At 49.7% G+C, this 15,915-nt stretch overlaps 1 protein-coding gene across 1 annotated transcript in view; it reads right to left on the bottom strand.

Annotated features, from left to right (window-relative positions):
- LOC107113609 (zinc finger protein 2 homolog) overlaps positions 1-15,915 on the bottom strand; it is a 25,582-nt gene that overhangs the window by 7,277 nt on the left and 2,390 nt on the right. The window contains exons 2-3 of the mRNA XM_015414953.1: positions 703-817; positions 362-483 (exon numbers count right to left, since the gene is read on the bottom strand). Of these exons, the coding sequence (XP_015270439.1) occupies positions 362-483; positions 703-817 (237 nt within the window). The remainder of the gene's footprint in view (positions 1-361; positions 484-702; positions 818-15,915) is intronic.

The following is a 15,915-nucleotide window of genomic DNA, read 5'->3' as shown; positions in this document are numbered from 1 at the left end:
CCGTTCCACCTCGTCCCGATAAGCAGACTCATCATTCCCAGAGATGAGCCCCACCACAGTGGTGTCATCAGCAAACTTGATGATGGTGTTACTGGGGTGAGTGGGGGTACAAGCCTGTGTGTGGAGGGTATAGAGCAAGGGGCTCAACACACAGCCTTGTGGAGAACCTGTATTAAGGGTAAGGGCTGTGGACATATAGGACCCTACTCTGACCCTCTTGGGGGCGGGCTGTCAAAAAGTTCAAAATCCAGAAACATATGGAGCTGGAGAGTCCAAGGCCCTCCAATTTGGACACTAATCTATCTGGGAGGAAGGTATTAAAGATACCATTTTAAGGATGGGCAGAGAAGCCAAAGTTTACCAGGAACTGGTTTTCAGAGCTCTGCTGCCCCAGAAGGTGGAGGCGCCCTTTAGTCACCAGGCTGAATAGCTCTGCCCAGGTTTGTCTACCTTTTCTCTTTTGAGCCACCTTGAGTTCCTCTTCTGGAAGGAAGGTGGGATGTGATTATGTTAATAAATGGGAGGAATTGCCCTCCATGGATTTGTCTAATCTCCTTTTAGAGACATCACAGTTAGACACTGAGTGCTGCAAATTAAGTCTGCATTCTGTGAAGAGGTATTCAATTCTTTTCCTGAACTGAACGCTCTAGCCATAAAATTCACTAGGTGCCCCAATCGTATCCAGGCATGACAAGTCCTTACCACAGGAGAGGGCGTCCTGGGCACGCTCCATGGCCTGCAAACTCTGCTCTTGCTCCGAGAAAGCTTCTTCCACCTCAGGGAATGTAGTTTCTTTCTTCACGGATGGTGCCCACATCTGAAACAGCAGGTAGGGAGACAGGTAAGCAATGGAATGGAAAAGAGATCAAGGAATGGATCTTGCCCCCACTCCCAGACTCTACACCCGTCCATCAGCAGACCTGGTGAGTTCCCTGGAGGGTTAAGAAATTCTCCAGCAGAAGAGGCCACTGAAGGAGATTGTTAAGTCTCCCACTTGAATGATTAGCACTTGGAGAGATGTCTGGCCAGGAACCTTTAGGATAACGTCAGATATCCTTGCTTGAACTGGACATACCTGGAGGGAATCCCCCTCACCTGTCCTGCCTGCCTCTTCTCCTCGGCCTGACTCAGGAGGAAGCCTTCGGCCAGGGCCACCGCCTGGGAACTGGTCTCCGGCCCGCATCCTCTGACCCAGCCCTGCATTTCCTGGGGCAGGAGAGTCAGGAACTGCTCCAGGATCACCAGGTCCAGGATCTGCTTCTTGGTGTTCTTTTCCGGCTTCAGCCAGTGGCGGCAAAGTCCATGGAGCTGGCTGCAAACCTCTCGGGGCTCATAGGCCTCATGGTAGTGGAACTGCCGGAAGCGTCGGCAATGTACATCTGAGACTGCAGTGAGCTGATCACGGTTATCTGGCCCTGGGCTTTCCCAGAATTCAGCACCACTCCCAGCTTGGGAATAGGGGTCTTTCCTACTTGTGTTGCCATTTCGAGGTCTTTCTGGGTTCTGCTCTTCCATCTCCTTCCCCTTCTCTTGGGTCACCTCTGACTGTGTAAAGATGCCTTCAGTCACTTGGCTTTTCTCTAGAGTGAAGGAGAGACACATGCAGTCACACAGGAAATCAAAGAGAACTGAGACACACCACTGAACATCACAAACCTTCATATGCTCAGGAGACACATGAGAATTGCCCTGGTGGATCAGAACGAAAGAGCTTCTTGTGGTTTGTAGACCAGGTTCAATATCATTATTTTTAATATTACAACGCAAGCTATTTGAGATTTTATACCTCCATGGTTCTTTGGGATAGTTAAGGGTCTCTGTTTGGCTCTTTAAGGATGTCAACAAGCTTAGCCTCTCCTTACATTGGCTCAGTCTGTCCTTGGGGCTAATTCTTCAGGGAGACCCCCAAAGGACAAGAGGGACTGGTGACCCTTTGACCATTGTAGGCATCTCTTCCACAGGCCAGAAGTGTGAGGCAAGATCTCAGTCCAAACACCCAGCCAAGGGGAAGGGGCAGGGGTGTGTCTGTGTGAAGAACAAGCAGCTGAGATCGGGAGAGAAAGGAAAACAGGCTGAGATTTGGCTCAAGGATGCGGAGGGGCAGAAACGCTCCCTCTGGGCACCTGACGTGGGGTCGTGGGCCTGCTACTCTGGGGGAATTCCTCTGGCTTCCGCCCTTGCTCAGCTCAGTCAGAATATTTGTCATGAAAGCTAAGAGTACCCAGGCACCGGAAGCCTCCAGGGCTTTCTTCTTCTTCTTCCAAGGGGAACCAACCGGAATAAACAGGATCCCTTGGAGCTTCTTTCCCCTTGAAGAAGCAGGGCGGAGGGAACGTAGTTTTCATCCAGAGAAGAATCACAGATTTCAAGAATCACAAGGGTAAGAAAGAAGTCTAATAAAGGGCCAATTGTTAGCCAAATTGCCTTGAATTATCAACTCGTTATGAGTATTAATTGGCAATAGGCAAATTAGGGTTCTCACCAATGTATACAGAAGTCCCACCTTTGCTGTATGTATTAGAAGAGACTCGGAGACTGTATTCAATTAAATATAATGTGTTTTTTAAAAGGTAAAGGTATAATAATAATAACAATAACAATATACTATATTGTCATTGTACATAGTACAACGAAATTAAAAATGTAATTATTTCAGTGATCTACAATCATACTCATATACACTCACACAACCATTCACAACCATCCCATAACTCCCTTAAGGTTCACATTGCAACTTAAACCACCAATGTCACCCAGAGTCCAATTTCAGACAGCATTTAAAGCAATAATAGCTCTCAAATTGCTCGAAAGCCAGTCGAATCTGACTCTAGGCTTGCGGTGCTCATCTCCGTTTCAAAGCCGAAGAGCCAGCACTGTCCGAAGACGTTTCCGTGGTCATGTGGCCGGCATGACTAAACACCAAGGCGCACGGAACGCTGTTACCTTCCCACCGAAGTGGTACCTATTTATCTACTTGCAATTTCTTGCTTTCGAACTGCTAGGTTGGCAGGAGCTGGAACTAGAGATGGGAGCTCACTCCATCATGCTGCAACTCGGGTCTCAAACTGCTGAACTACTGACCTTCCACAGCCTGCAGTTCAGCGTCTTAACCACTTGAGCCACCGCAGCTCCTAAAAATGTCTTTTTACTGGGAGATATATATCATTCAAACAATACACAACCACACACACATTTATACATATGCTAGGAAATAAAGGTAGATCCTTAACACAGTTGCTTTAGCAGGATATTCGTTGGTTGGGCAATATTTACCTGTCTTCACCAATTGGGCCGTTCCAATGGAAGAATGGAGGGGTTTAGAAATAGAAAATGGTGAACACGTGCTCTGAACCAGCAGAACCACGTGGACTCTAGCTGCAGACTAGAGGTAAGGTATGTGGATAGCAAGCTGGACATAAGAGGGTTAAAGCTTCAATAGGGGTCGCGGAGAGGGTAAGAGACAGACCATGTGGTCGGGCAGCATCTTTTATAGCGTGGTGTGGGGGGGGGGCTGGCAAGGCTGGCCACATCCTCCTGTGACACCTCCTGTTAGTCCATCCCATAAAACATACTATTGGCTGGCTGGAAGAGGGGAGGGGGGCTCAGGAGTGGTCAATATTGAGAGCTAGAAACTTAGACTGAGGACTGGCACCTGGATAAAGGATGATTGAATCATCAGGCTAGGGCTATTGTCTCTTGATGGCCCTAGCCTGCTTGCTGATGGTTGAGCAGTTAGTTGCTATTCAACTATGAATAGAGTCTCTTGATTAGATTTGTAGGTAGCTGGAAGAGGGGGGGAGAGAGAGGTTGCCTCCATGTGCTGGAAGAAGCTCCTAATGGCGTCTGGAGTTCTCTGTCCTCATGATTTTCCATGGCATGGCGTCTGAGGCTTTGTACAGGCTTATGGAACTGCTTCATCTCACAGCAGGTGAGATGTCTCTGATGTCTCTGGACTAACACTGTGGCGGCAACGCTAAAGGAAGGCGTCCCTTTCTCAGGTGTGCAGTCTCAACAGGTATTCTCAGGTCTCCATGTTGTACAGTCCCTTTGCACAGTTCATATTCCATAAAAACACAACGATAGGCTTGCATGGCAACACAATCACAAGTTTCTCCTAGCCCCGTATTTGAACGCACCCTGACAGAAGGGCCGTTTTCCAGGGTCCAGCCTCTTTGGGGAACCAGCCTAAGACCAGCCCTTGAACAACTCTAGATGTGAATCAGGAGATATGCCCACCCAAGTGCTTATCAAGTCCTGGATGCAGTCACTCCCACAACACTTTTGCAGTAGCAAGATCTGTTTATTGAGAGGTAGAGAGATTCCAAGCATAGACAGGTTCTGTGTCGGGACTGACACCCAGGTGCCAGGACCGACCCTATACTACAAACAAGACATTCCCCATATGCAAAGCCACCCAATCAATATTCTCACTTAGGGAGAATATTCATCTGTACACATGAAAAACTGATCAAAAATTGTATACTTTACTGATAGATGAATATATGCAAGATGAAATAGTCAAAACATCAATGGTAACCTGGGCACGAGATATTGGACATGTCATAGATCTAGACAGTTGTGGTAAAATCTGGAAAATGGTAAAACTTACAAGGACTACGGCATATAAAGAAATTTTTTAAAATGTTTCATATATGGCACTGGTCCCCTGATAGACTAGCCAAATATTACCCTAAATTACCGAGTAATTGTTGGAAATGTAAGAAAAATGTGGGGATGTATTACCATATGTGGTGGACATGTGGTAAAATCCATAAGTATTGGCTAGGAATCCAAAACATAATTCAAGAATTCTGCTGGCAAAGTACTGGAAACTGGATAGAATTCCATCAAAGGAAGAACTAATTCAGAAATTACTAGATATGGCTGAAACCCGACAGATTAAATATTGTACTCCAAGGGAAAGATGAAGATAATAATTCAAAACACTGGTAATAATTCAAAACACTATATAAATGGATTCAAATTTTCTGTAATACATGACTTTCTGCACGATGATAAAATGCAAGCATATTTTTATTGTAACAACTTAAAACTATAATAAAAGTTAAAAAAAATTCCACTCAGCCCGCCAAAGATCCAAACCTGCTCCGGTGGCTGCCCCCAGCACTGGAAAGTAATGGTTATATTCTCTAGACATTCCCTGCATACAAGGTCGTGGTGGATGCAGACTGCTCCAAGCTGGGGTTATTTAAGCACAAGCAGGGCTATTTTGGGGCAGGAACGCACAGGAATGGAGTTCCGGCTGGCTCCCGAGTTGGCCACGCCCAGCAGGAACTCATTAGGATTGGCTACATTAGGGGTGTGTGGCCTAACATGCAAAGGAGTTCCTGCTACAAAAAAAGGCCCTGGGGTTTGACAACAAACAAGGTAAACAGAATAAGAAGCAAAAGGTGGGTGTGGCTGGATGACCACACTTCTGGTAACATGGGGGTGCAGCCTAATATGCTAATGAGTTTCAGCTGTTAGGTGTGGCCTATTATGCTAATGAGTTCCTGCTGGGCTTTTTCTACAAAAAAAGCCCTGAGCACAAGCAGACATTCCCACACACACATCCACTCCCCCGCCCTTCCTAGCAAAGAAGATAAACAGCATGTAGACAAAAACAGTGGAAGGAGCGCTTCGGAGAAAGCAGTTGACCCCTAATACAGCAGAGCCTGAGTTGGGCTAGACAACGTTCCATGACAAGCGAGGCCCGGGCTTTACAGAGCTGCTGCGATTAAGACGAGCCGGAGGAGACCACAAAGTCTGCGAATGCACAAGGTTGCCAATTCCCAGAAATTTGGGGCTGGAGCCTGTGGAGGGAACGGTATAATGGCACCCTCCAAAGCAGCCATTTTGTGAACACAAAGGCATCTCCGTAGTCGGAAGATGGGTTGTAATTTGAGAGAATCTCCAGGCTCTTCCCGGACACTGGCATCCCTTCATCAGGGAGAGGGTAGGTGGTGGTGATGGGGAACCAGCCCAAGGGCTTGGGATTCGAACCATCGAATCAACAGTGATCACCTTTGACCCCACCTTGGCCTGTTTTCTGGGCCTCCTAAACTCCAAAAGGTGAGCTTTGTATTTTTCCTAGCACCCCACTTAGCAAGACCTTGGTGCTGGGGGGGGGGGGGCGAATTTGGGAGGGCTACTAGTGTCCTGGCCCCACTGCTGGACCTCCTGATGGCACCTGGTCTTTTTGGCCGCTGTGTGACACAGAGTGTTGTACTGGATGGGCCACTGGCCTGATCCAGCATTGGCTTCTCTTATGTTCTTATATGGAGCAGAGGTCCATCAGTGGCTCTTAGCCACTAGGTATAGAGAGGAACTCTCCGTCTGGGGCAAGGGATGCTCTGTATTCTTGGTGCTTGTGGAGGGGGGGCGACAGCGGGAGGGCTTTTAGCATCCTGGCCCCACTGCTGGACCTCCTGATGGCACCTGGTGTTTTTGGCCACTGTGTGACACAGTATTGGACTGGATAGGCCATTGGCCTGATCCAACATGGGCTTCTCTTATGTTCTTAGGACCTGAACCCAGGCCTCCTGGGACTGTGCCCTTGGGTTTCTCCCTGTTGTGTTTTCCAGGTTCCGTACCTCTCTCGCCTGGCGAAGGGATACAGTTTCTCCCACCCAAACCCCAATGCAGGAGGAGGAATCTGGCATTTATGTTAAGGCTGCCTCTACCAAGTGAGTTGTGGGGTGACGGGCAGGGGCGATGCGGTTGGAACAGCCGTGTTCCTTCCCTGTGAGTCCACTTTGCAAAAACACTGCGGTGGGTGGGTACTCGAACCCACATCTGTGGCATTCCCTGCTATGGTTTTCCTGCAGGGGTCCTGTTGCTCACGCCATGATCCTCACAGCGATGGATGCCCTTTTGTGCCATTTCTTCCTCCTGGCCTGGTGTCTGCGGGAGGGGGTGTGGCCACATCAGCATGCTCCGCCCCCCTCTGCCTGTCAGAGAGGAGTCGCCTTGTGCTGTGATGGGTGGGCGCTGGATGGTGTCTCCAGTATTTTTGGTTCCTCGTCCTCTTGGAGAAGAGTGACCAGTGGAGTGCCTTGAGGATCTGTCCTGGGACCTGTTTCGTTCAACATCTTTATCAATGGTTTGGACGAAGGGATACAGGGAATGCTTATTAAATTTGTAAAAAGGTAAAGGTTCCCTTGCTCGAAAGCCAGTCGAATCTGACTCTAGGCTTGCGGTGCTCATCTCCGTTTCAAAGCCGAAGAGCCAGCGCTGTCCGGAGACGTTTCCGTGGGCATGTGGCCGGCATGACTAAACACCAAGGTGCACGGAACGCTGTGACCTTCCCACCGAAGTGGTCCCTATTTATCTACTTGCAATTTCTTGCTTTCGAACTGCTAGGTTGGCAGGAGCTGGAACTAGAGACGGGAGCTCACTCCGTCATGCAGTGTACAGTTGAAGACAGAGTCACGATATAGGATGATCTTGACAGGCTGGAAAACTGCCCTAAAACAACAACAAAAATGAATTCCAGTGGGGATAAATGTAAAGTTCTGCATTTAGTTAGGAAAAATCAGATGCATCATTATAGGATGGGGGAGGTTGTCTTGGCAGTAGTAGGTGTGAAAAGGATCCAGGGGTCTTAGTAGACCGTACACTGAACATGAGGTAGCAGTGTGATGCGGTAGCTAAAAAGGCAATTTTGGGCTGTATCAACAGAAGTATAGCGTCCAGATCATGCAAAGGGATGGTACCACTTTACTCTGCTCTGGTTAGACCTCACCTAGAGGATCGTGTTCAGTTTGGGCACCACAATTTAAGAAGGATATAGACAAGCTGGAACGCGTCCAGAGGAGTGCAGCAAAGATGGTGAGGGGTCTGGAGGCCGAGTCCCATGAGGAAAGGTGGAAGGAGGAGCTGGGTGTGTTTAGCCTGGAGAGGAGAGGACAGAGAGGGGATACGATCACTATCTTCAAGTACCTGAAGGGCTGTCATCTAGAGGGTGGGGCGGAGTTGTTTTCTGCTGCCCCAGAAGGTCGGACCAGAACCAGTGGGTTGAAATGAAATCAAAACAGTTTTCGACTAAACATTAGGAAAAACTCCCTGAGAGAGCAGTTCCTGAGTGGAACAGGCTTCCTCGGGAGGTGGTGGACTCTCCTTCTTGGGAGGTTTTCAAGCAGAGCCTAGATGGCCCCATCTGACAGCAATGCTGATTCTGTGAACTCAGGAAGATCTTGAGAGGGAGGGCAGGAAGGGTTGCATCAGTGCTTAGTTCCCGTGGCCCTTTCTTACATGCCCAGGGAATACCGATCGCCACTTTGGGGTCTTGGAGCAATTTTCTCCTGGCCAGTGTGGCCAGAGATCCTGGAAGTTTTTCCATCTTAAGAACATAAGAGACGCCAATGTTGGATCAGGCCAAAGGCCCATCCAGTCCAACAAACTGTCTCACACAGTGGCCAGAAATACCAGTGCCATCAGGAGGTCCACCAGTGGGGCCAGGACATTAGAAGCCCTCCCTTCTTCTTCTGGGAATGGAGCAAGGGTCACTGGGGTGTGTGGAGGGGAGGTAGTTGTGAATTCCCTGCGTCCTGCAGGGGGCTGGACTAGATGACGCTGGGGGTCTCTTCCAACTGTATGATTTCCCCCCCTTCCCCTTTTTTACACATCCAACTGAAAGAAGGCCTGCTTTTTTGTTTGTCCAATTGGGGCTTCTGTAGATTAAAATGACCAGCAACAGAATTTCAGATTCATACATTAGGAAAGAGTCAGAGTCCAGGAGCACCTTTAAGACTAACAAAATTTGGGGCAGGGGATAAGCTTCCATCAGCCACTGCTCACTGCTTCAGGCACCAAAATATCTGAAGAAGTGAGCAGTGATTCAAAAAAGCTCATACCCAACCACCAGTTTTATTAGTCTTTAACGTGCTCCTGGACTCTGACTCTTTTCTACTGCTACAGTCAGACTAACATAGCTACCCATCGTGATCTAGATTCCTATATTTAACCTTTCTTGTAAAAGTTAAAGGTTCCCTTGCTCGAAAGCCAGTCGAATCCGACTCTAGGGTTGCGGTGCTCATCTCCGTTTCCAAGCCGAAGAGCCAGCGTTGTCCGAAGACGTTTCCGTGGTCATGTGGCCGGCATGACTAAACACCAAGGTGCACGGAACGCTGTTCCCTTCCCACCGAAGTGGTACCTATTTATCTACTTGCAATCTCTTGCTTTCGAACTGCGAGGTTGGTAGGAGCTGGAACTAGAGACGGGAGCTCACTCCGTCATGCGGGACACTCGGGTCTCGAACTGCTGAACTACTGACCTTCCACAGCCTGCAGTTCAGCATCTTAAGCACTTGAGCCACCGCAGCTCCTTAACCTTTCTTGTACTGAAAGAAATTATCGCCTCCCCAAACAAACACAAATTTGACTTACTGGAGTATCAGGCCGTAGGTGACCACCATTGGATCGCAGGTGGCCAACTGATAGCAACTGATTGGTCAATGGAGGCGCATGGCGACCGTCTCTACGGGCCACAAGGCCAAAGGATTTCTCAGCTAGAGGAGATGGCCCCTTGAATGCCCTGAAGGATTATTGTTATTGATTAAATTTATAGATCGCCTGTCCCTGAAGGGTTCAGGATGGTGCACAACAAGTTAAAATACAAATAAATAAGATTTCCATTCACAGTAAAATCAGCAGCACTGGTGGATGGCATAAAATTGGGCTTCATTCCCTCTGGCTCTTGGGCGGATCAAAGGCTGGTCACGGAGGAGGCGAAGGGGAGGGCCACAGGGTGTGGATGTCACCAGGCAGAGAGTTCAACCAGGGCTGATAGGGCCCTGGCTCTGGTCAAGGACAGCCTGGCTTCTTTTGGGCCTGGGACCACCAATAAATTTTGATCTTCCGAGCGCAAGGCTCTTCGGGGAACATACCGGGAAAGGCGGTCCTCGCAGGTACGCTAGTCCCAGACCGTTAAGGACCATAAAGGCTAGCACCAAAACCCTGAAGCCGATCCGGTAGTCGACTTGGAGTCAGTGCAGATGGCGAAGCACCAGCCGAATGTGAGTTGTCATTGGGGCACTTGTGAGGGCCTGCACCGCTGCATTCTGGACAAGCTGTAGTTTCCATGACAGCTTCCGGGGTAGCCCTGAGTAGAGCGAGTTACAATAATCCAGCCTTGAGGTGACCATTGCGTGGATCGCTGTGGCAAGGTAGGGTCAAGAGAGCAATGGGGCGGAGCGGAATTCAACTCAGCCTTGCGGCAAGGAAGGACCCTCCCTACAAAAAACAGCTCCCCAAATCTCTCCGAGACAAACCTTCCCTTACCTGAGCAGGGTGCACAACGGCTGTTTCCAGTCTATGATAAAGAGGACACGATCCGGAATGTGACACCGATGCTGTCCCCCCTACCTGCCGAGGAGAGAAACAGATGGAAGAACTTTGATCCTTTGTGAAAACTGGGGTGGGGAAGGGAACTGAAATACATGCAGTGCTTTCCCTTTCTTATCAAACCCAAATTTCTCCCACGGATTTAACAAAATAAAATTCATCGTTCATAATCTGGAATATGCATTTCTACTCTTCAGCATATATATATGGATTTTTAAAATATCTTTGTTCTCTCTAAGTGTACCCAGAATTGAGAAAGAATTGCAAACTGCTGTACCCTGTGATACCACAGCTCATTATGAGACGAAGGGGAAAAAATAGAACTTGAAGGTAGAAAAACAAATCCTGCAGTAAACAAAAGCAAGTATATTATTGGGACAGAAAAACCTGCCCCAACAGTCACACTCCCTGGGGGTTGGGAACCCCAGTCCCAGAAACAACCTCGGGGGGACTCGATACCCCTTGATTGTGCCTGACTTGACTAGGCCCGGCTGCTTGCCACTCTTCAACGATGGCCACTTGATGAAAGCCAGTGTGGTGCGGCCATTAAAGTTTCAGAGTCGGGCCTGGGAGACCCAGGTTCGAATCCCCATCTGCTGGGGAAGCTCACTGGTCAATACCTTTAGCGAAACCTCCCTCACAGGGCTGTGATGTGGATAAAAGGGGGGGGAATAATGTAAGCTGCTTTGGTCCCCACTGTGGAGAAAGGTGGGGTATAAATGAATTAAATAAAGAATAAATGTGGCTGAAGATGGGAGACAGATAAAAGAAAGGGTGGTGAACAGCTGAGAAGGAGAGAATAAGGCAGGGAAAGGGGAGAGGATATGGGGGCTGCCTGGGGGAGGGAATGGAAATACTGTGGGGTGGGGGATACAAGGGAAAGTGAGGGGCCACCCTGCAAGTACCTGAGGGCTCCTACCATGCAAGAGGGGCTGGCCCCCCTCATGCCCCCCACAGTTTTCATAAGCAGAGGTTATGGGGGGGGTTCATACAGAAAGGCAGACGAAGGTAGGTTGGCTGTTGGGTGGGAAGGAGAGAGGGTTGCCAATTCCAGGTGAGGAAATTCCTAGAGACTGGAGGGGATGCAGTGTGGGGAGGGTGGGGTTTGAGGAGGGGAGGGACCAGCCATTTACTCCTTGGGAAGTAGGGTCGCCAACCTCCAGGTGGAGGCTAAAGATCACTCGGAATGACAACTGAGCTCCAGGTGACAGAGAAGGGTTACCCTGGAGAGAACGGCTGCTACAGAGGGTGGACTCTATGGCATTGTATGTTGCTGAGGTTGCTTCCCTCCCCAAACCCCGCCCTCCCCAACCTGGAGCTGGCACTGATCTCTGGAACTGGGAGACCCCTTGTGATGACAGGGGATCGCCAGGACCCATCTGGAGGCTCTCAGAAAAGGAGACGCCCCCCCACATGTCCTTGCAGGTTCCTGCTTGGAATGTTCTAGACCTCTGTCACGACTCCCTTTCCTGGCCTCTTTTCTCAGCTAAACAGCCCTGAGTGTTTCAACCCATCCTCACAGGGCAGCCGCTCGGGCCCCCTGATCATTTCCTTTGCTCTTTTCTCTCGGCCTCCCCACCCCCCAGAGTGAACTTCTCCACTTGGCTCCCGAACTCGCTTCTCCTGGGGTGCTCTCCGACCCATCCAGGCATCCCCCTCCGAACTGAAAGGGACGGAGCACGGTGGTCTGGGAGGTCCAGGACTTTGAGAGTTGGCGGGCAAAGAGGCAAGATCACAGACAAGAGAGGGGAGGAGATTTGGTTTTCTGGCATCTCCTGGTATTCTGGGACTGGAGGGAGGCAAGGCGAGAGGGGCTTCCCCCCCCCCCCATCCTCACCTTCAGATCAGATCTTGGGCCACATCAGGCCTCAGGAAGACACCTCCAAGGCCGTTTCAGAGGGGGGCCGTGTCAGTCTGGGATCGAAAAGTTGGATTCGAGTCCTGGTAGCACCACAGAGACCAAGAAGATTGGGGGGGGGGGGCATGAGCTTTTGAGAGTCCGAGCTCACTTGGTCAGACATAAGGCAGCAAAAGTTACAAGTTAGGACCTTTTCAGAGGGCGGCCCTGTCCGTCTGCAGTGGAAGAGTTCAATTCGAGTCCCGGTAGCACCGCAGAGACTAACCAGATTCAGACTAACCAGAGCCAGAGTCCAGAAGCACCACAAAGATTAACAATAGTTGTGGCAGGGCAGGACCTTTGGTGAGAAAAAAACCAGAGTTCAGGAATCCCATAAAGACTAAAGCGTCTCCCCTTTGTTGGTGTTTCAGGTGCCCCTGGACCTTCGCTCTTCTCTCTCGAAGGTTTTTACCCTGCCCCCAATTTTGTTTGTCTTTCAGGTGCTCCTGGACTCTGGCTTTTCTCTGCTGCTGCAGACAAGAGACTAATCCGGCTCCCCATTTCGCCCTTTCAGGACAGTCCAACGTCCCTGTCATGATCTGGGCTGTGCCACCAGAGGCCTACCAGGCCCAGGGAACCTGGCTAGCAGTAAGGGAGGCTGGGCCTACAAACCCCAGAAAGCCTTGGGAAGTTTTGGTGCCAATTTTGACCAATAGGGAAGAAGAGGGCTGGGGAATATAAGAACTGGTACAAGAGGGCAAAGCCGTTCTTTTTCCCAGGGGCCAGGAGAGAGGCTGCTGTGGGGAAGAAACCCTCATCCTGAGGGAAGGGTGAGTAGTCTAAGGCCACTTGAGATAGTGAGCTAGGGACAGTATATATTTAGACGCGTTAGGGCATTTGACTTCTTTTCACCCACTTACTGTTATTATTCTGCACCTTGTTGTTTGACCTATAAAATAGGAGAGCCAGTTTGGTGTAGTGGTTAAGTGCGCGGACTCTAATCTGGGAGAACCGGGTTTGATTCCCCACTCCTCCACTTGCACCTGGCTGGATGACCTTGGGCAAGGCTGATAAGAGCTGTTCTTGAAAAAGAGCTGTTTCTGTCAGAGCTCTCTCAGGCCCCCACCTACCTCACAGGGCGTGGGTTGTGGGGAGGGGAAGGGAAAGGAGTTTGTAAGCCGCTCTGAGACTCCTTCGGGTAGTGAAGGGTGGGGTATAAATCCAATCTCTTCTTCTTCTTTCCTTCTTGTACTCTGCCTGGTCCTCACGCCTACTATTCGGCCAAAAGGGAGGCCTGAAGGTCTTGGAAAGGTGCTCTGGGCCATCTCAAGGGATCCTAAATCCAGAGTGCTGGCAGCGTCAGGTGACACCCCATCTGAACTGTGACAGTCCCTTAGTCAGATAGGGCAGGAAAAGTCCCCATTCACGGCAGCCCTTGCGGAGAAACACTTATGGGAGGGTTGGGGCTGTTGTCCTTATAACTGAGAGGTGCGGGGGGGGGAAATGAGGTGTTTGGGGAAACTTTTCCGGGAGGAGCCAAAGGACACCTCCCCTTCGAAGGAGAAAGAAAGGGCGCTTCCTGTTCCACCCACCCCTATCCCAGGAGTCCCGTTTCAGTGCCTCCCTGCCTCCCCAGGCCAAGGCAAGGCGCCTGAGGTCTCTCGGGTGCGTGAGGGCTTCGCTCATGGCCTTCTCCTTGGAAGGCCCCCATCTTTGGCATAGCCAGTTTGGTGTCGTGGTTAAGGGCGCCGACTCTGATCTGGGAGAACCGGGTTTCATTCCCCACTCCTCCACTCCCAGTTGCTGGTGTGACCTTGGGCAAGCCGTAGTTCTGTCAAGAGCTGTCCCTGAAAAAGAGCAGTTTCTGTCAGAGCTCTCTCAGCCCCACCTACCTCGCAGGGTGTCTGTTGTGGGGAGGAGAGGGGAGTTTGTAAGCCATTCTGAGACTCCTTTGGATAGTGAAGGGCAAGGCACCTGAGGTCTCCGCTCTGAGGAAAGCGCTACTGCTGCAGGGACCCCCCACCCACCCTTCGGGGTGGTGGACCAGGGTGGTTGCAAGGCCCTGAAGGAAGAAGGAGATTGGATTTATACCCCACCCTTCACTCGGAGTCTCAGAGCAGCTTATAGTCTCCTTTCCCCTCCCCGCAACAGACGCCCTGTGAGGTAGGCGGGGCTGAGAGAGCTCTGACAGAAAGTGCTCTTTTTTGAGAACAGCTCTGACAGAACTATGGCTTAAGTCTACCTTTCAAGATTAACTAGATGCAGCAAAATAGGTTAAGTTTCCTTTAAATGTTAGGTTTCCTTTAAACATATATAGCCGGAGATCACACTAAGATGTTAAGGCATTCTAGCATTTCATAGTGTGCAGCAGACTGGACTGGAGCCCGATACGAAGGTTGTTGTTTCCTATTTGGTGAGTTCATATCTCTTTTATTATTTAAAAATACTAAAAAGGAATTCAAAACATACTTATAAATTAATTTTATTTCAGGAACATAAGCTTTGATAAGCAGAGAGGGAAAAAAACCTTGGAAAATAAAAGACGACACTCACTCAATGGTACACAAGAAATTCCAACTCAATTTATTTTAGTATAACAATTGATATTTCCTCTTGACACCTTCTTTATGATATGTGCTTGTGGAATGTTTGTTTTGTAGCAAAATGATGAATAAGAGAATTTACTTCTGAGGAAGTTTAGGACAGAAAGGAAGACTCCAGCCGGAAGCTTCCTTAATATATTGATGCATTGTGATTCTCTTAATGCATTGTGATTTGTTTATAATATTGAGATTCTTATGTGTGAATTAATAGGTTTATGAATTTATGAATTAAGCACTTTAAAAGTTTATTTACACTTTGTATAAAACTTCAATATAGTATGTATTGCATTATATACAAAACGTTCCCCTGGTTGTTTCAATAACTTAGCCCAAGGTCACACCAACCAGGTGCAAGTGTAGGAGTGGGGGAATCAAACCCAGTTCTTCCAGATTAGAGTCTGCACACTTAACCATGACACCAAACTGGCTGTCTCTGAGAGCCAGAGAACAGCTCTGAAAGAACTTGTGACTGACCCAAGGTCACACCAGCTGCTGCAAGTGGAGGAGTAGGGGAATCAAACCCGGTTCTCCCAGATTAGAGTCTGCACACTTAACCACGACACCAAACTGGCTCTGAGAGCCAGAGAACAGCTCTGAAAGAACTTGTGACTGACCCAAGGTCACACCAGCTGCTGCAAGTGGAGGAGTGGGGGAATCAAACCCGCTTCTCCCAGATTAGAGTCTGCGCACTTAAGCACGACACCAAACTGGCTCTCTCTGAGAGCCAGAGAACAGCTCTGAAAGAACTTGTGACTGACCCAAGGTCACACCAGCTGCTGCAAGTGGAGGAGTGGGGGAATCAAACCCGGTTCCCCAGATTAGAGTCTGCACACTTAACCACGACACCAAACTGGCTCTCCCTGGCCTCCCCCCCCATCCCGTGCCAGGAGCCATTCCGAGGCTGGGGGTCCCCTTCCTTCAGCCCCTCCGGTCCCCCCCCCCCTTACTTCTACAACCCCTCTCCTCCTGCATTTTTGCTCTTTGCTTTTGCACCCAGAGTCCCAATCCGGCTCCTGCAAACCGGGAATCTGGGGTGGGTGGGTGGGTGTCAGCCCAGAAGGCGCCTCATCGCCCATGCAGCCCCCCCCCTCTTCCGCGCCCCTCCATTTGGCTCCTGCTTGCTGGGGGGGGG

This window comes from Gekko japonicus, unplaced genomic scaffold (assembly GCF_001447785.1).
Source record: "Gekko japonicus isolate JY-2015 unplaced genomic scaffold, Gekko_japonicus_V1.1 scaffold3671, whole genome shotgun sequence".
Taxonomy (NCBI): Eukaryota; Metazoa; Chordata; class Lepidosauria; order Squamata; family Gekkonidae; genus Gekko; species Gekko japonicus.
Note: the sequence above shows the minus strand (reverse complement) of the source record. Positions and strands in the feature narration are given on the sequence as shown.